The sequence below is a fragment of the Strix uralensis genome, chromosome 1, assembly GCF_047716275.1.
Source record: "Strix uralensis isolate ZFMK-TIS-50842 chromosome 1, bStrUra1, whole genome shotgun sequence".
In the NCBI taxonomy this organism is placed as follows: domain Eukaryota; kingdom Metazoa; phylum Chordata; class Aves; order Strigiformes; family Strigidae; genus Strix; species Strix uralensis.
In genome coordinates this window covers 50,085,824-50,106,239 of record NC_133972.1, presented here as the reverse complement: position 1 = coordinate 50,106,239, position 20,416 = coordinate 50,085,824, and the positions used below count along the sequence as shown (strand labels likewise).

The following is a 20,416-nucleotide window of genomic DNA, read 5'->3' as shown; positions in this document are numbered from 1 at the left end:
TCTTTGGGTGGATATAAGAAGCCTTTTCATGTTGAACAGTCAAGCAATGGCAGCAGTTGTCCAGAGAGGTTGAGTAGTCTCCATTTATGGAAGTTTTCAAGACTGGGTAAATTCCTGAGCCACCTTGTATGATCTTGTAGCTGACCCTGCTTGGAGCAGGAGGTTGGACTAGAGACCTCCTGAGATCATTCCAGCCTGAATTGCACTATAATCACATGGAATTATGCCATGATTTTCCTTTACAGTGGAGAAACAGACCACAGACAAACAGAATAAGTACAAAAACGGTGGTCCAAACTTCCTGATTTAATTTCAGGTCCAAGACCACAAAAATATTCTTGCTCACTTTTAACATAGACTACTTTAGTTCAGAAGTTTGATAGTATATGCAAATTTTTATATTCTCTCACACATAGTAAAACTGACAACCTGTATTTTCAAATTTTACAAACTGCCACAGATAGTCTTTCGCAGACCTCTGAGAAAGACACTATGTAACATATTTATTCAGGGAGCCACATGAAATTAATTGTTTTCCAAGGGTTCACATCACTGCTTGGACTTTTACTAGGGTACTTAACAACTAAAAGTGTGCCCATTAAGGATGCTTGGGGAACAGCAAGAAGACATTTTCCTGGAAGACATTTTCCTGGAAGCTTGAGCTATAATCGTTAATATGGTTGAATGGTTTATTTCCAGTTATTTTAATCAAAAACCTCCATACATGGTGACATTAATATGCTTAAAACTTTGCTTTTAAACCACATCTTGGTTTTGTCCTAAACATTGGAAACTGCCTCTATTTTATGTTAAAGAGTGAGTTGTACAGAGAAGAACTGTTCGATAGGTTTAAGTATGGTAGTCAAACATGCAATGTTAGTTCTTACATATGTAGAAAAAAAGGGACTTCAAGTGGAGTTAAAACTGAAACAGAATTGTTCCTTGGTCTTGTCAGCAAAATGTTTGCATATAGGTATAACTGCAGTTAAGTTGTGATGAAGTACTGCTAATAAAAGCTCTGAGATTTTGCTCCTTCTATACACAGAAATGCAAATACTACTAAAGCAAATATTACTATGTCATGATGTAGTAGAAGTGCTTTTTCTCTTACCTTCAAGACTCCTGTTTGCCTAGAAGCAAACATCCAGAACCAGAACCGAACCCTACAGATCCCAAGGCTAGCTGGGAAGAGTTTGGTGGTAATGATCCTTGCTTTGTTTCCTTCCTTCTGGGCAGATGAGTTTACATACAAAAAATTCTGTCCTTTACCTTATAAAAAGATAAAAAAAATCTTATAGTTTTTCAATCCTACTTTATGCTTCAGAGCATAAGCATTTTATACACACAGATATCTTTCCACCACATACACATATACACTAGCTTGGTTGTACAGAGATCTTCCATGTGTATTTCTGTTAATATAACCTTCCTCAGAGCTCACTTGTCTTTTTCATCATTGTGTAAATACTTGATTCATATTTGAATAACAAATTTAAAACATGTTGAAAACACAAACTCTCACTCAGAGATTCTAAGGATCAGTTGGAAAGTTGACATCGCAGGAGTCAGGAGCACCTTTGCTGATAGCTCTTACCCAGGAAAATTCCCTATCATGCAGCGTGGCAGTATGGAACACATGGAAGCCCTGAGGCTTGTTAGTGGGCCAAGATATCCACACTTCCTATCATTCAGCTGATGCTGAAGAACCACAAGGTTGCATAAAAGAGAATTAATCATTCAGTTCCAAGCAGAAAAAGATGTCACCCTTTTACAACCCAAAAGGGGCCTATCACCTAAAATGAACACATACAACCAAAAGCAAGTGCTTGAATAGGCAACTCATGCTGCTGACTTGTGGGTTTGTTTTTTTTTTTTTTTTTTATTAACTAGCAGTAGATCCTTCTTTGTCATAACTTTAGTTCCATCTGCTATGGTAAAAGCAAGGTTTGGTCCTGCATGGAGAGAAGAGTATGACAAAACCTTCCTTAGAGAAGAGAAGATACTTTTCACAAATAGAAGGGCACCTGTTGGGGCTGTCCTGAGCAGCAATACACAGCAGACCCTAGCAGACAACTTCCTCCTAAATCCAAAAGAAGCAACACCTGGAGATCAGAGCTGAGTTAATATAGTTGAACTACAGCAATGAAAGATTCAACCCCATGACTCAATTCTTGTTCCTGATGTAAAAGACTGGATTCCCCTTCATTATAACCAGATCAAGTTTTTGTCTTTGTGTTCTAGTGATTTCTTCAGTTTTCACTAAGAATTGGGTTCTGACATCTTTCCAGATTTGGTCTCCCTGTAACTTCACTGACAGCATGCTATGGTAGCAGCTAAAGCACAGCGCACTCTTCCTAGTCTAGTATGGAAATGATGCCCTAGCTGCATCCAGAATAGCTGTAGAATGGTTAGCTATCTCAAAGGGGCCTCTTCTGGGGAAAATAAAAAAAAAAGCCCAAACCAAAACCAAACCAAACCACAAAAATCCCATTCTTCTATCTTAAAACATCAGGTTCAAAACCAAAGCTTTAGCTTAACTTTGCAGTCCTTTACAAGAAAGCTTCTGAATGAGAGACTTTCATCAAGCTACACCGGAGTTGGGAGGGGCTATGAAGGTGTGTCAGGTAGCATCCAGGTAGCATATTTTATCTAAAGTAAGTTCATACCTGTCTGAATCCCCTTCGTGTTTGTAACTGTGGTTTATTATTCTACTCCTGGACACTCTCTGGCTGGACACACGCTTCTACTTGGTGAAAGTCCGGTAAAGAGTAGCTGCAACAGTGTCAGTAAGCATTAATGGATGAAACGTGAAAGTCATCTTCATCCATGTCACCTGGCAATGGCCACTGCAAGTGGCTGTTGAAGATCTGAGCTGACAGAGAGCAGGTCTGAGCAGCCTGGCAGGACTTTTTAATGTAGTTTTAGTTACCAAACAGATTTGCTGTCAAAATAGGAAGATAGCGATACACTTTTTATTTAAGCTAAGGGGCATAGAGGGCACTACAATCAGGCTATCCCCTTTAGGCAGTTCTCCAGTGGTGGGATATGCTCCAGTCATGGTCATACAGTCTGTACTCTGAAACGCAGAAGGACAGTCCTCCTGGTAAGCATCCTTGCATTAATCTTGTGAAAGGGGCATCCCAGCTCATGAGAGGCAGGAGTGTGCTACCTGTATTGCAGAAATAATGTAGAGTGGTGGCTTGGTGTGCTTGTGTGCTGTCCTCTGCAGAGGCCACACATACCACACCTTTGGGTCATCTGGGAAGCTGATGTCAAGGACACCATGAAATACAAATAGAAAGACTGTGTATGTGCAAACATACCTTCAGTCCCTGTCTGTAAACTGGGCATAATAGTATCTTCCAAACTCTGGTATCTCTCCACTATACCACACCTCCAACTCTTGCAGACATCAACAAGTAGGAGCACATGAACTCCAAATATTACTGTCCCAAACCAAACAGCTCTGATTTAATAGTATTCAGAAAGTCAGCCAATCAGTCCTATCTGTCCTTTACTTGCATAAATGTATAAAATGATGGAACATATTCATAAGGTACTCAGAATTAGTAAGGTCATTTACTAAGCTTTATTTCAGCAAGAACTTTTAAAGTAAGTTCTTTCAAAACTCTGTTTTCAAACTTCTAAAATACCTCAGTTATTCAGACAAGAGAAACTGTGGTTTGTTTTTTTTTTTTTCCCTTGACACTGTTGAAGATCATGCTTACTCTTCTCATGTGAAAAAACATTCAATGTTTTTAATCTAAGGAATGTATCCTAACTTTTTGTTTAAGGGACACAAGACATATAAAACATGATCAGAATCATAACAGAAGTCCAGCCAGCCCCATGTGAGCTCTTCTAAGCCTCTGTAAACAGGTGATTAACAAGTGATATATCTGAAAAGATTGATTCCTTGTCAATTAGGACAATTTTTTGCATTTTTTTTTTCTAGAAATATTAATGAACATTTTGTAAAGAATATGGTTATTCCTGTGGAAGGAGATTTTGAATTGTTAAGGATGAACTTGTGTAAATTGTGCATCTGCACTATATCATTTTCTCTTTCTTAATGCAATAAATTCTCAAATCCTTAAAAATAAACTTGGTGCCTTCATACCCACTCTGTATACCCACCACTCATATATAAACTCATGTATTCTGTAGCTGAATCTAGGAGTGTAGTTTCATATGCTTTGCAATTTAGTTTCTCAAATCTCATTCTGCATTAAAGTAGAATAATTCAAGAATGCAGATTTCTGAAGAAAAAGGTATATGATTTACACATCTGTAAGGGATGCAATTTTTAGGAAGGTATGACTGTGAAGAGAGCAGCAACTGTGATGACCTTGAGGCAGATGAACAGAAGAAATGTTCAATGAACTAACTGCTATTCTAGAAAGAAAAGAAATATTTGTTAAACAAACTGGATAGTGATAACCCAACTTAATTTCTAAAATTTAGCTTTTCCTTATATTGACAAATTATTAAAATAGTATAAACATCATATGCTAAGGCATGATTGCTAAATTTTCTGGCAGACTGATGAAAGTGCCCCAGCTGGCAGCCTCATTATAAGACCTAGAAGGCAAATTATTTCCTTCTCACAACTTTTCCATTACTAAAAAAAATTTGTGTTAGAACAAAAATCATTTTTTTTTAACCTGTAAGTTCAGTATGAGATACAATTTATCACTTGTTATTAGTAGGGTGGCAAATACAGATTTTAAAAAAGCAAAACCAGAAAGATGCTCATTGCTGTGTTACTTCAAGAGACAGACCCACTTGGACTGGAGTGAAAATATAAGAAATAATTTCTCATCTGAAGTGAGTTGCAGTTATTTCTACCTAAAATTACTTGCAGTTTTAGGGTTTTTACTCATAAAGTGAAGCTATGTAATGGGCTTTCAAGCTGTTATCCAACACACTATTCTTACAGACCTGCAAATGATCGTTCGTTCAGAGTGAGAATTATTCAGTATGTATCTCAGTCAAAGAAAATCCAAAATTTAGACTATTTGTAAATTGTAATGGCTATCAAGGAAATTTCCATAGTTTCTCTTGTTATCTTTCAAGCAATCTTATTTGAGATGATGTTTTCAGGTGAGAATATCTGGGTATAATATTATGCGTCAAGCTTTTTCAAGAAACACGTAAATTTTCTCAGGACAGAAAAGATATTTGAAAGATTTTAATGACATGGATATATATATTCTTCATAAATAGACTGGTCTCATATAGTTGCATACTGTCCAGCAAACTGGAAGACTAAGGTGCCTGGCTCCTTGGTACGTAATGTAAAATATATGGCAAAATGATATAAAATACATAACAAAATTAAACAAATTTAATTTTTCATTTGTCTGAAGATTTTGAGGTTGAAATGTTCTGCACTTGATCAGCTACCTCTTTTGAATATTTAAATACTTCATGGATGCAGTGGCAAAAGTTTGAAAGTGTCCTGGTTTTGAGCAAGAAAGAACAATTTGAGAAGGTAATGCATGGAAAGGAATATTTTAAAATTTGAGACCTGCATAAGCTACACACTGGTCAGATTGCAGAATGTTAAACAGGTGAAACATAGTCGTTATTTATCACTAAAAGTCTTTGTTTTCAAATCACTGGGCTTTTCTTCTCCCAGAGACGGTACCAATGCAGTAAGTTAATTTCATTAAACTGACACAAATTTTTTTCAAATGACATGTCTATCTATCTGAAATGTGTAATATCTGTGTAAATTGTGCTGGATGAAGCAATATAAGATACTTTTAAACCAATATGAGATTCCTTCACACAAAGTTGTGCCAATATGCTTAATACAAAGTTGCTATAATACCACAAGCTTCGTTAGATTGTTATAATGGCATGCATGCTCTGTACAATAAATTTGTATGCTTAGTAACTAGAGGAAATGAGTTTGGAACAAGAAAGAATTGGATATGAGTTAGGAACAGGCTGATAGATACTTCTGGACATTACAGGTCATCAGTATCTAGGCTGCTGGCAATTCTGACAAGTGATTTCTCTATAGTTAATGTGAATATTTCTTGTCCGGTTAAATTACAAGTAAATTACAAATCTGAGTAATTTTGCAAACACATTTGATCTAATTTTGTTTTCCTTTTGCCTTGCTTTTTATTAACTTTGTTTTTCTTACAATTGCTGGGTAATTTCACAGAAGCAAAGCCAATTAAATGAGGGAAACTGAAATAGAAAAACACATAAAATCTCCTTGAAGAGCCAAGGGCTACTTGTTTTGTCATCACACTGCATCAAAGGAAAAGCAAGACAGCAAGTCAGACTACTGATTTGCAAGGACAGTTACAATAGTTTCTACCTCTACCTGTCCTTTCTGTCCCTTTCCAAGAGGAATGAACTTCCACATTTACAGCCTGTAATAGCAACACAAACTAGTATGGATGTCTCTAAAATGAAAAACTGTGATGTGTGGCAGATAAGCAGTTCCCTCATGATCAGGTGAGCCATTCCTGCAGCAGGTGCAGAATCCTCTAAAGGAAAAGGGAGGATAAATGAGTAGGACAGAAATGGTTACAGACACCTTCTGATAAAATGTCTCTGTTCATGTTGGAAATGTAAAACATCAAAGAAGAGTCAAAATCTGCAGATCATGCTGTTTACAAGTTCAAGAGAAAAACAGTAGAGATTGTGATATTTCTACATTGAATACTAACTATACTTTGGTGATATGGTGGAAATTAAAATAGGATTTCTAACCATTAAAGCTTCTGGAAAGGAAAGCTAAGTACTTCACAAATAGAGATTGGTACATTTATGATGGAAAATAATATTCCATCCAGATTTATTATATAATCTATATAATATTTTATATTTATATAATACAATATATAATTATAGCTTGCTGTCTACATTACACAGGTAACTGTAATTGACTATCAATACCTTTAATTCTCCTAACAATCGATAGGCATTCTGGCAGTATTCTATCAGCAAGATCTTGTAGGGGCATCTAGGGAAGCAATTGTATATTAAGATTTCTGGCAAGTTAATGTCAGGGAGGTAAGTTAAACCAAGATCTTGGGTAGGAACCTTAAGCATTTCACACACACTGCTTCTCAGCCATTCTTTAAGGACCAGTGTATGATTACATGTTTCTCTGGAATTCATTAGAATGGTACCGCACTCCAGGAAAAGTAGATTATTCAAAATGTTGTCAAGGAGAGGAGTACTGTTGTCGCCAGTTACACTTTCAGAGAATTCAATTATTAAAGTCAGACTCTTTATATTGCAGAAAATTGTTATTAGAATAGGATAGAACAGACTATTTCAGTTGAAAGGAACCTACAACAAGCATCTAGTCCAACTGCCTGACCAATTCAGGACTGAACAAGTTAAAGTGTGTTATTAATGGTGTTGCTCAAATGCTTCTTAAACAGTGGTAGGTTTGGGGCATCTATCACCTCTCTACGAAGCCTGTTCTGGTGTTTGATAAAGAAATGCTTCCTCACGTCCAGTCTAAACCTCCCCTGGTGCAGCTTTGAATGATACCCATGCATTCTATCACTGGATACCAGGCAGAAGAGCTCACCATCTCCTCAGGAAGATGTAGAGAGCAATGAGGTTGCCCCTCAACCTTCTTTTCTTCAAACTAGACAAGCTCAAAGTCCCTAGCCACACCTCATAGGACATTTCTTCCAGCCCTTTCACCAGCTTTGTTGCCGTCCTCTGGACGCATTCAAGGACCTTCACATCCTTCTTAAATTGTGGGGCCCAGAACTGCACACAGTACCCCAGGTGAGGCCACACCAACACTGCATTGGGCAGGATAATCACCTCTTTTGGCCAGCTGGTTATACTGTGTTTGATGCACCCCAGGATGCAGTTTGCCCTCCTGGCTGCCAGGGCACACTGCTGACTCCTATTGTGTCTGCTGTCAACCAGCACCTCCAGATTCCTTTCTGCAGGGCTGATCTCCAGCTAATTCTGTCCCAGTTTATACTTGTGCTCAGCATTACTCCATCCTAGGTACAGAATCCAGCATTTTGACTTGTTAAATTTCATCCCATTAATCACTGCCCAATGCTCGAATCTATCCAGATCCCTCTGCAAGGCCTCCTGTCCCTCAAGAGTCAAGAGCACCTCTCAGTTTGGTATCATCAACAAACTTGTTAATGGTGCATCTCATTTCTGCATCCAGATTGTTGATAAATGTATTTAACAGAACTGGCCCTAGAATTGAACCCCGAGGAACACCGCTGGTGACCAGTCACCAGCCAGACATAGCCCCATTCACTACAACCCTTTGAGCTCTGCCCTTCAGCCAGCTCATCACCCAGTGCACCATGAACCAACTCACCCCACAGATGGACAACTTGTCCAGAAGGATGCTGTGAGGGACAGTATCAAAAGCATTACTAAAATCCAGAAAAAATGCAACTGCCTTCCCATCGTCCACTAGGCGGGTGACCTTAGCATAGAAGGATAGCAAATTAGTTAAACAAGGAATTTCCTTTTGTGAACGTATGTTGACTGTGCCTGATGACTGCATTATTCTTTAAATGCCTTTCAACAGTACACAGTATAATCTTCTTCATAATTTTTCTAGGAACTGAGGTTAGATTAACAGGTCTATAGTTCCCTGGGCCTTCCCTCATTGTAGATGGGAATAACACTGGCTAGCTTCCAGGCAGCCGGGACCTCCCCAGACTCCCAAGACCTCTGGTAGATGATCGAGAGGGGTCCTGCCATAACATCCACTAGCTCCTTCAGAATTCTGGGATGAATCCTGTCAAGTCCCATGGACTTGTGAACATTCAACTGATACAGCTGATCCCTTAGTGTCCACAAATGGAAAGTCACTGTTCCCATACTCGTGATCCTCCAACTCAGAGGACTGGCCAGCCCAAGGTCTATCAGTATTATTAAAGACTGAGGAAAAATAACTTCTTGTATGCTTCTACTTTTTCTTCATCCTTATTAGTCAGATGACCATCTTCTACAAGTATCAGTCCAATGTTTTCTATTCATACTGCGTATACACTTACACAAAACCACCAGTATTAGGGCCTGACACACAAGGTTTTGTACAGAGGTTTCATTGGAATCAAGTGGCTTCTATAAGGAATGAACACAATACTAGTGATTGGTGAGAAAAATGCAGAGCTGGTGATTGGGAGAGGGAAAGACAATAACAGATTAATCTGCGTTCTCATAAAAACATGAGTTAGCTAGAGGTTAGCAAGATGTCCTAATGTTGTTTTGTCTGGGTGCAAGATGATATTGGAAACACTAAGCTGATACTTTCATGGAGCTGCCTATAAAAATGCCTACAAAACAACAAGGTTTTCCAGAGATTGACTACAGCATAGTCAGGGTCATTGGATTGTCTCAGTCAAGATGCTGTTTAATATAAGCTCTACATATTGTGCTCACATGACCTGAGAGAAATGGATGGCTGAACTATTATTTGCACCTTTGTTTATCCAAAGGTTTTCAGCTGTTCAGCAGTGCATGGCTTCACTGTCACGGCTCTTCTGAGCAAGACCTGAGCAGTAATCGTCTTAGTGACCTATGATTACTGCTGAATATATCCTCTTTTATTGTATTGAAATTTTCATATATGTTGTTCTTTAAAAGTTTTCAAATAGACCCTTAATTAATAGATTCATTGCAGACTTGGAGACAGTTACTGCATTTGTACAGGCTTGCTGTACTGCTTTAGAAAAAGGTCTGTTGTGTCCCAGATGTGATGATTAATTAGTATCTTCACATTATATTTAGCAGCTCATTGTCTAGGAAATTACTAAACAAATGCATCAAGCTGAAGTGGAGTACGAAAAATGATATAATCAGGACCACTCTGAAAAGAGCAATCTATAAAATTACAGTGCTGCTGAAGCAGTGATTAAAAAGGTTGGTAATAGGCTACTATGCCAGGCTGTTTGGTTTTGTGTTCAGACAGAACTAGAAGTTACCAGATAATATAAATGACAAGACTCAATACGTTAAAAAATTTAATATAATTTTTGCATGGTGGTTTTGTGATACATATCCTCTATTGCAGTTTTAATGTAAAAGTGAACATTTTAAATGTTTATTGAAACTGCTTTGTGAACTGTGTTAATTGCTCACTGATTTGTCTGCATATGCGATAATCTTAGCTGATCACACTGAGATTTGCTGTTAAATTGGTACTAACCTATGGATTTTTTTTAGTCAGTGAATATTTCATTTTCCTAAAAGTGATGTAGGACACATGCCAATACCTGGTGTATGGTCAGTATCAGGATCCATTTGTCCTGTGACAGCACTGTTGCTAATATTCCAGTCAAAATCATCACTAGGGTCTTGCGTTAATCCACATACAGTGGTCCATTCTTGATCTTGTGTTTCAAAGTTACAGCTTCCAGGAATACTTGTGTAGTAACCTGAAAATATAGCAAGAAGTAAATTATCATTCCAGCTCTTTTATGTAAAAGGCTATAATGAACATACTGCACATGGTAATGGAAAGGATTCTGTTTGGCTAATGCTACGATTCTCTGTGTTTCATGTACTGACATAAACCATATGTGGTTGTTAGTGAAGGAAGAAGCAATTCACCCTTTGCTTCCCAAGCAGGTATAACAGTCTTAAACTTTATTAAAGACATATACCCATGTAAGTCTTAAGGACAAACTAATGACTTCATCAATTTTAGTTAGTATTCAAGGTGAATGGACAAAATGATTCCCAGCAAATTAGCTAGCACAACTGGACTCCACCTCCACAGTGGCATTTTTCATGAACATATGTTGACTCATCCTTGTGATTGTTATGCATGAAGGCAGTTTTATGATGAGAGGGAAGTTCTAGTGATTAGAACACTGACTGAATTCAGATCTTTGTTAAACTTCCCATTTCTAGATCTGCCTCTGATGTTTCAGATGACTTTGGAAAAGTAATTAATAAACAAAATTATATAAATTCTCTAGTCAAGATGAATCAAAACCCATCACAAACTCTTTTTTAGCTTCTAAAGGTCTTTTCCTTATCTATAAAACAGAGGCAACTACACAACTACTCCTGTGAGAGGACTCTGGGAAAAGGTTTCAAACTATTAAATACCAGTCAGTGATGCATTTGAGAGAGAGGTCTGACTGTGACTATTTCAGAACCTCAAATGGATTCGAGGATTTAGAGTGTGTATCTTTATCTAGAATTATTCTACATTAGAATACAACCATTTATGCATCACTGTCTACATATAAAGGATACAGATAAAAAGAATAGATTTAATTACTTTTTAGCAATCTGTTTTGTTTTTTTTTTCCTATTTTCTACTTTGACACTACAAGAACAAGTGATTCCATTCTTTGTAAAAATAACTTATTATTATCATAAACCTGTTTTGTATGACCAAGATCTGCATACACTCTGTAACCCTGTGGACCTGCTTTTCTATAAGAAAGTGTCACTTCAGTTAAGTGTACAGGACAAATATTTTAAAGGAAGAATGATTTTGACCCAGTGAATAACCTGTATCTCACTGAATGCTAGGAGAAGAATCTGTACCGTTCTGTAATGTACTGTACTTTTACCATGCTTCAAGGGACTGAACCGTCTCTTATGAGGTGAGGCTGAGAGAGCTGTGACTGTTCAGCCTGGAGATGAGAAAGCTCAATGGGATTTTATCAGTGTATATAAATACTTGCTGGGAGGGTGTAAAGAAGGCAAAGCCAGACTCTTCTCAGTGGTGCCTATTGCAGTGGACCCTGTTTCAAGCAGAAGGTTGAACTACATGATCTCCAGAGGTGCCTTCCCACCTCAACCGTTCTGTGTTTGTGTTAGTGCTATTCACAGCATGGCCTTTGGGAATCATGAAAGGAACACACAAATTCATTGAGCATCCACATTGACACTGCATTACAAGCATCATGGAAACCTAATAAAGTCTAACTCCAACACCAAACACCCTCACATGCAGGTAGGGCAAAGAAGGGAACCCATGAATCAAAAAAAGTAGTAAAATTTTCTTGTACAGTTCTAACAAGATCAAAGTCCAAATGCATTTGGAATTTATATTATTCATAATAGATGACCTGATTTCAGGAATTTTATCCTAATATCTTAACAGTGGATTCAGATAGTAATTATGAATAGATTTTTATGAACAGTATTGACAGACTCATGTGACCTATCTGCACCTGCTGGATACTTCTTATTTTATGGGTAAATAGAGCCTATTTAGAAGCCAGCAGAAGAGAACTGTTCCATTTATCCGAAAAAATTGCTTTTATTTCAATAATTCAAGCACTCCTCTAGTTGGTTCACCAACATTGAGGTTTGCTATTAATCAAATCTGGGTATATAATTGGCTGCAACTCATGAAAATTGAAACTGCTTTCATGTGTGCTTTTTTCACCTTGGTACTTCCAGTGGGTTACTGAAAGAGAACAAAAAATTTTGCAAGATTGCCTGACTGCACTGAATGAAGCATGGAGTAAGTAATTTCTGTGAGTTTATTTAAGAAAAAAATGTCCCCCAGCCTACGTGGATACAATTCATTTCATCCAGATTCTGTTGTAAACCCTGCACAGAGGAATTGCTGCTGAGTAGATTGTGGTCCATTTACTTCTTTGGAGTTACATTGATATAAAACTATAGTAGAATGTGAAATAAGCTAGGACCTTGAGCTCAGAGAAAAGGAAAAATTGCAGACAAATGTGGCCATAACCACTTGTGATGGGGCAAGTTAGACTGTGAAGGGCTTTCTCTGTGCCTGTTCTACTCTCTTTTGTGATTAAGCAGGTCCCATTGCATTTTCATTAAAAAATGAGATTTCCATATCTAGAAGGTGTTATGTGCCCACCACTACTGTTTGTTCCCATCTATAAGATATACACTCAGGCAAAAGTTGTGTTTATCCAAATGCAAGGCTTCATTTGTTGGAACTAAGATATAGCAGGTAGGGAAATTTTATACCTGAAGCTTATCTAGGTATTCTGTATGCCAGATTACAGTATCTCTCCTCTATTGTTAACTTGATATTTTCTCAGTTCTGCAGCAACAGCAAGACTAAAGATTGCTAAAAACATTTTGATGTAACTATAGCCTTTCCATCTATAATAAAAGGATATTTTACTCTATTTATTTAAAGTGAATATCAGTATCTATTTTTTTCTTCCCTTGGAAAACTTTTTCTGCAGTATAGCATAGATTGTGTTGCTTTGCTGTGATTCAAGATCATTTATGGCCTGAAATGTTTCCATCTATTATCTGACTAAGAAAAGAGAGTTGATGCTATCACAGTACTTCCAGACAACACAGGACAACCCCCCCCACCCCCCACCCCCCACCCCGCAGTGAAGCTACTGTAACAATATTTACAGAATAAATTGTGTTGATAGTTTTCTGAATATCTTTACAGAACTGTTTACATTGGACAGCAATTCAGATTTACTGCATCTTAGGCCTGTAAAATGTTACAAGGGTGAGTTTACAGAGTATTTTGTTGCACTTTGTCTAACTCCTGAAAAAATATGAATATTATATACAATAAATAGAGATTATCTGTTTAAAACACATAATCTGTATTCCTTTCTTGGAATCTACTTGAAAAAAATCTAGTCTTTTAAAGTTATCGTTCAACGTAGATTCATTTCTATGAATATGATTCTCAAAATTCACTGGAACGCAGAGCACCGCAGGATATAGAAGCCAGAAATAGAGACACCAGCTTCAGCGTATGTGCTTCAGAACTGTTATTTATTTTTATGAAAACAATAAAGAGGGAGAAACTCCAAGTTAAATCTGCTACAGTGACATCTTCACATGTATTCCAAGTTGTAAGTCTGTTGTCTGGTAAAACAATGTAATTTACATCACCCAGTAAAGGGTCATTATTTTTGTAACCCTGTCCAGTCAAAGCATTTAGCAACCCCATGCAAGAGAAAATGCCTTTGATTTTCAAGGGAAGACCTAATATTTGTTGATTTCAATGGAGTACTTGGACTTCAACACAACGTGAGCATTGAATTGATGTATGTGATGCATTTACTTTATCTACCAAGGTTTATTTTGATCATATCCGCATTATGGCAGAATTTGGCCCTCCAGCTTGAAGATTAAGAATTAGACTGATTACTGAAATCTATATACGGACCACTTAAGCTTCCTGCTTCAAAAGTCTGGTCTGAATGGTGACTGTAAATAAACAAAGACATGGACCACGAACAAGAGCACAATGTTTTACTGCTTTTGAGCTTCAAGTCTGAACTGGAAAGTCTTGATCCAGATTTTCAAAACTGAGCTGTGTCCTTCCATCTCAAACAGCATTAGTAAAGAATACCTACAGATTTTGTCTCAGTATTCACTAGGACTGCAAAAACACAAACAGACTGGATTTTGTCCAACAGTTCTGTAATAGAGTAATAGCAAGAAAATATTTTCATAGCTCTGCAGTAGCAGCAAGAACAAAGAACAATGAAGACATAGTAGCAACACAACTCAGATCACAAAGATGGGATTAATCTGAAAGAAAAGACAGGCCTGTTTTTAAATAATCACTTATAGCAGAATCATATCTAAATGTTACTGTACATTAATTTGCTTACTTAGCTTTTTCATTCAACATTGACAGCTCAACATGTTTTCAACTTAATAAATGAGTTTACATTTCTTCTCAGAGTTAATTTGTATTGTAACCCATGGATTTTATTCCTTAAATATGTTTTTAGTCCTTAAGATGTTTTGGTGGTTGTTGGTTTTTTTTTTTTTTTTTTTTTTTTAATATTTAATCTTTGGTTTGAGTAAGTTACACTTTTGCAACTAAATCAAACTTAAGTACTTTTTGCAACAAATGTCTCTGAGGATCTGAAAATGTCAGACCTTCTGTGTTGGGGGAGCAGGCAACCTGCTTGTAATTATCTTCTGGGGAGCTCTGTGAATTCAGCTAAGCTATGCTACAGAATTTAAAGTTACAATTTTAACTGGAGATTACATTAATAGACAAAGAGATACTTACTGCAGTCAGCTTCATCTGATAGGTCTTCACAGTCTGGTTTATAGTCACAGATGAAATGAGACTCTATGCAATTCTTTCTCCCACACACAAAATCAGTGAGGGCAGGGCATTCCCTGGGATTTTCTCCAACTGAAACCAACAGGACATTTAAATCAATATTGTAATTAAATCAAAGGATGCTCTTTTTCATTTGTTTAGCCATTATACACCATGACTTCAGAGATTTACTGCTTCCAACAGATGGTATTTGGTCTCATTCTTTTAACTGTGCATTATGTGTGTCTAGACTAGTGTATTGGCCTTTCCCAAAACTTCCAGGGTGGGATGTTTTGCCTGGAAGAAAATTCAGTTCATCATCAACATGACTGTTTCCCCAGTGTATTTGTTGTGCACATTCTATAAAAAAGATTTCTGTGAGTTTTTGAAACGTAGACAGGCTAAAGGCTTTATGTGCTCATAATTACAGGACATAATTTGGAAAACAGAAACATTTTAAACTGAAAAAAAATGACTGTTATACAATATTTGTGTAATGCATAGAATTTTAAAGTCTTTATATGACATTTAACTTTTTTTGAAGAGTTTAGAGAAACTTCTCCTCTGAGTGTGTGAACTGCCCAGAAATTCCTTTTATGGTATTTAATATAAGGACCTATTTTACAACAATTTTTGATCATCTCTGAAAGTGAGTGAAAATCATGTCGTAAAATGAGAGCAATTTACTAACTTGCACAAAAAGTGCTAGGACCAAAGCCAGAGTGCTGAGATTCAGCCATCTCTGAACTGTCAGATTATAACGAAACTTACATAAATTATTTTTTAGTTCAGTGCACTGGGTGCATGATTTCAGTTAGCACTAATTGAAACAGTTCTGATAATCCCAGATGTAACATTTCAGATGCACTCCTGTTAGCCTAAGATTGTTTTTCACTCTAGAGCTCCAAGTTATGCAATAAAGACCTTTAGGAGAATGTGTTTTGACTCCATTGTAATACATTTTATATTTTCCTTCAAACATGACTAAAATGTGACACGTCATTAAACGCAGTGTGGACAGAACACCTTGATATTTACCTTTGTGCAGGCCCATATTTCCAGAAGGGGAAGTTATTGCTGTCAGGGTATTAACCTCCTCAAACAGAGGTACTTACTGAGTTTTACAGACTGGGGAACTACATTCACATTGAAGCAAAATAGGAAAGGAGAACTAAATTTTTGGTTTAGTTTAAACATGCACAAAAGGTAATATTAAATAGAGAAACAACACAGCATTAAAATGTAATTCAAATATTTAGAATGGATAGTTAAAAAAAAATTCAGTGATAAGGTTGGTTACATGCAGGACCTGTCTTAAATTTTCAGTTTTGAAATATGTACGTCCCTGAGCATTCATATAAATAAAATCTAGTTTCAAATTGATATCTGTCTTGTTGTTCTGGTTTTTAATTTTACACTGTCAATTTGGTCTGGCTAGGTGTCAGGGAATCCACAGGCAACAGCCTTGCCATGGATGCCTTAAATACAGGAAAAGCTATGACTGCTTTTTACAGAGAATCTGTGTGGCAGAGAGCCCTTAGTAGAGTGGGCTCTTGAGAAAAAATTGACTGAAGCATTTGTGATGGTTAAGGCAGTTTTCACGCCTCTCCCAAATGATGTGATAAAACTTGATTGAAAGTACATTAATATAGTTTATCCTAAATTCTGGAAAACCACAGATTCACAGAATAGTTGAGATTGGCAGGGACCTCTCAAGATCATCTAGTCCAAACCCCTGCTCTATTACAGCAGGTTGTGCAGGACCATGTCCAGTTGGGTTTTGAACATATCCACAGATGGAGACTCAACAGCCTCTCTGGACAACCTGTGCTTGTGTTTGACCACAGTAAATTGGTAGTAAATTTCTTGTATTCAGATGGAATTTCCTTTTCTTTTTTTTTTTTTCTTTTTTTTTTTTTTTTTTAATATGTGCCCATTGTGTTCTGTCTTTTCAGTGGGCACTTCTGAGAAGAGTCTGACTCCCTCATCTCAATTCCATTCCATGTACTGGAAATGATGCACTGGAAAATTAAGTGACTTCCATAAGCCACTCAACGGCTTCAATAACGACAGAAATTATTTAATGGCAGAGCCATTAGGGTACAATAATTTTCACATCTTATTTCACTGCACATGAAAGAGGTACATTATCACCATCCAGGGGAATGACATTTGGAAATCCATGGCATTGTGACTGATCATATACGTCACCTTTACCTCCTTTCACCTTTAATCAAGACAATGTTATGTTATTCTATCATTTATATTTAGCACTTAATACTAATTACAGTTCTTCTTTTTTAATAAGCTACTTAATAGTACTTCAAGCATACCAGAAATGAGCATTTATGAATATCATTCATTTCTTAGCTTATCTTAAAATAAAACATGTGATCCATACACAGTCTAATGAAAACTTTTATCTCAACAGATGTGAATGCTATAAAGTCCAAACACAGAGTGACGTCTGTGAATTTTACACTTTTGGAGCAAGACTTTGTTTATAAGTCATTTTTAGGGATACCAGGTTACATTTACGATAATGATGGAGATTCTGCCACAGCCTTTGGCAGAGATAAAAATACAATTCCTCTCAGAATTAACGTACCAGTATTAGCATAGCATAGCCAAGCTAAATATTCTAAACTCCTGTTCAGAATTGTGGCAATAAAAATCAACTTTCCAGAGTACACACATTCTGACCAAAACTCCTTCACCAGCTAAAAGCTAAATCAAACCAAGAAATACATTGAGTTTTAACCACAAAATACCACTTCAGCATCAACAACACTGATAACTAAACAGAGGTGCAGACACAGAAGTTGCAACTTAGAAGTTTCATTTTACCAGACATTCTTTAAATATAATATAAAAATTCTATTTAATCAGAAAAATGTATTGAAGAATATATTTGAAAATATATTCTCAATTCTGAGGGTAGAGTGCCAATTTAATGAAAAAAACAGGTTAGGAAACACTTTGAACAAAGTAAAAGAGAGGACATACAAAATATTATCTTGCCCATTTCTAATTTTGTCATTAAAATTACAGAGTTACCAAAATCTGAGTTTGTCTATCAGTACTGAATTTGGAGAATGATGTTTCCAAGAACAGTATTCAAATCTCCCTCTGGGGAGTTACAGTAGAAAGCAAAATGATGTTTCATAATGGACAGCTTAAGATATGTTTGAAGTTGACATTTTAGATAAAATGAGGAATTTTCATTATATCTTATTTCAGAGCATATGTTGGTTGTGTGGGACTGCATATAAAAATATATAGCTTTTGACTGATCATGTTCCTCAGTTGTACTTTGATCACCAGTAAGTAGAAAGAAAACATGTATTGGATAATGGTTGATTATATATAGCATGTAATATTATTTATATATTTTTCCCAATAGTTTCTCTCACAACATTCCATGAAAATACAAACATACAGAAAAACTATTCTAAGCAGAAAAAATGAGAGAAAATATGGCAAATTTTCTTTCTCGCCTCTTTCTTCTAACAACAGCTCAAGAAACTTATAAGAAAAAAAAATAACATACTGTTGAATACATTCCAAACAAATTAGGACAAAAATTATAATTAAAAAACAAAAATCAGTTGTACTTTGCTCACTGAAGTTATCTTTGAGAAGCTACAACATTAAAATGGTTCAGTGAGCTACAACAAGCAAAAGAATGAGCTGATTCCATGTATGAAAATGTCAGAGATGAAAAACTGAAATATACAATACACAAATGTGGATATATCACACAATGGAAAGGAAGGAATTACAGGGAATTAAATGTTTTTGTTAAGTACTAAGCTTATTTATGAACATGCTATGAAAATTCCGAAGAGAGCTAAGATATCCAAAAGCAATAGAAAACATTTCAATATAAGAAAACTATTGACCAGAAAGAAACTTGCTTTTAATGAAAAAGCCATAATGTTCATTTTTGGCCTGACCTTCTTCCAAATCTTTGGTTTAGCCACTATCCTGAACAGTCCACTGTTTGCTTAGTTCCACACATAACTGTACATCATGGAAAATATCCATACAGTAATGGAGTGTTAGTCTACAGGCATAGCATGAGTAGTAAAGGAACAACATAGAGCCATAAAAATTAGGGGTAGTACGTGTTAATTTTTTTAATGAGAACTGATGCTCCAACAATATTTATTAATTTCCAGGACCCTTGCACATTTCTTGGGTAAGTTACTTTTGTTTTTCATTATGCTTTGCTCTCTTTTCTCCTACAATTATTCAGTCTATAAACTTGTGGGGTCTGAAGACTATGCATATATGCTGCAAATCAAAAAGACACAAAAAGAGAATATATGCAACAAAAAAACCCACCCCAAAACAAAATAATATAGAATATAAAACAGAAAACCACAAAGAATTTCATAGCTTATGATAACAACCGAGCTTTAGATCAGCATAGAAATGACTAGATTAACAAGAATCAGTGGAGCAATTAAACTATTGATTTTCTTCTGGATCAAAGTTGACAGGCCACAGCACATATCCTTGTAAACCACCTTTTTTTTTGCCTTACAGTAAATACTTGGGGATAAGTTTCGCATAAATTAAAAAAAAATTAAAACAATTATTATGGCGTAGCAAAATGCTAATGGTTTATTCTACCCATTTGTTTGGTTTCCCCTTGAACTGCAGCATTTCCTGAAAACCATGACACCACAAGGAACTAGCACAGGACATATTTTAAATATAATAGTAACTACTGACTATGTTATGCAAATCCCTACGCCAAATGAAATGTCAGTACTTAAAAAGGAAAAGGAAAACACAAGATATCACTTTTCAATTAAGTGCATTTTGAATTGATGTAGCAAAGAGTCATATAATCTTCTAAGTAGTTTTTAAGAGACCAATAGAACTGGCTTGGCTTTTGGATCATGAAACCCTACAAAAGAAGTGTGTTAATGGTGGTTGCCATCGAACTTGCCTTTGCATGCTCATTTCTACATATTTTGTTCTTCACAATGCAATTCTCAGAATACCAGCAAAGATCTTTCCTAGTAAGAATACCTGTGTGTGTTTGTATACACATAGAAAACAAGCAAGACACAGATGCACCTCGTGCACACGACAAATAAATTGTGACTCTACTGTGGATACATCACAAGCTGTGTATTTATATCAGTATATGTTATCTATGGAAGACTAGCCCATATAGTACTCACAGAATTTATAGAAATGACAAGATTAATTTGAAGATCACTGATAAATACAACACTATTAACCTGGATGCTTTGTTTCAGTCACCAGTTACTTGACTATGAAAGAACTCATGAAAACGGTCTTCCTTCCTTTAAGTTTGTTACTAGAGGACAACATTGGGCCAGTGACTGTTTTTTCTGACTCTCTGAGTACAAGAGCTTT

General features: G+C 36.3%; 1 protein-coding gene across 1 annotated transcript in view; it reads right to left on the bottom strand.

Annotated features, from left to right (window-relative positions):
• The window catches only part of MALRD1 (MAM and LDL receptor class A domain containing 1), a 288,915-nt gene that overhangs the window by 82,899 nt on the left and 185,600 nt on the right, over positions 1–20,416 (bottom strand). Inside the window, exons 29-31 of the mRNA XM_074876823.1 lie at positions 14,984–15,112; positions 10,245–10,406; positions 1,112–1,269 (exon numbers count right to left, since the gene is read on the bottom strand). Of these exons, the coding sequence (XP_074732924.1) occupies positions 1,112–1,269; positions 10,245–10,406; positions 14,984–15,112 (449 nt within the window). The remainder of the gene's footprint in view (positions 1–1,111; positions 1,270–10,244; positions 10,407–14,983; positions 15,113–20,416) is intronic.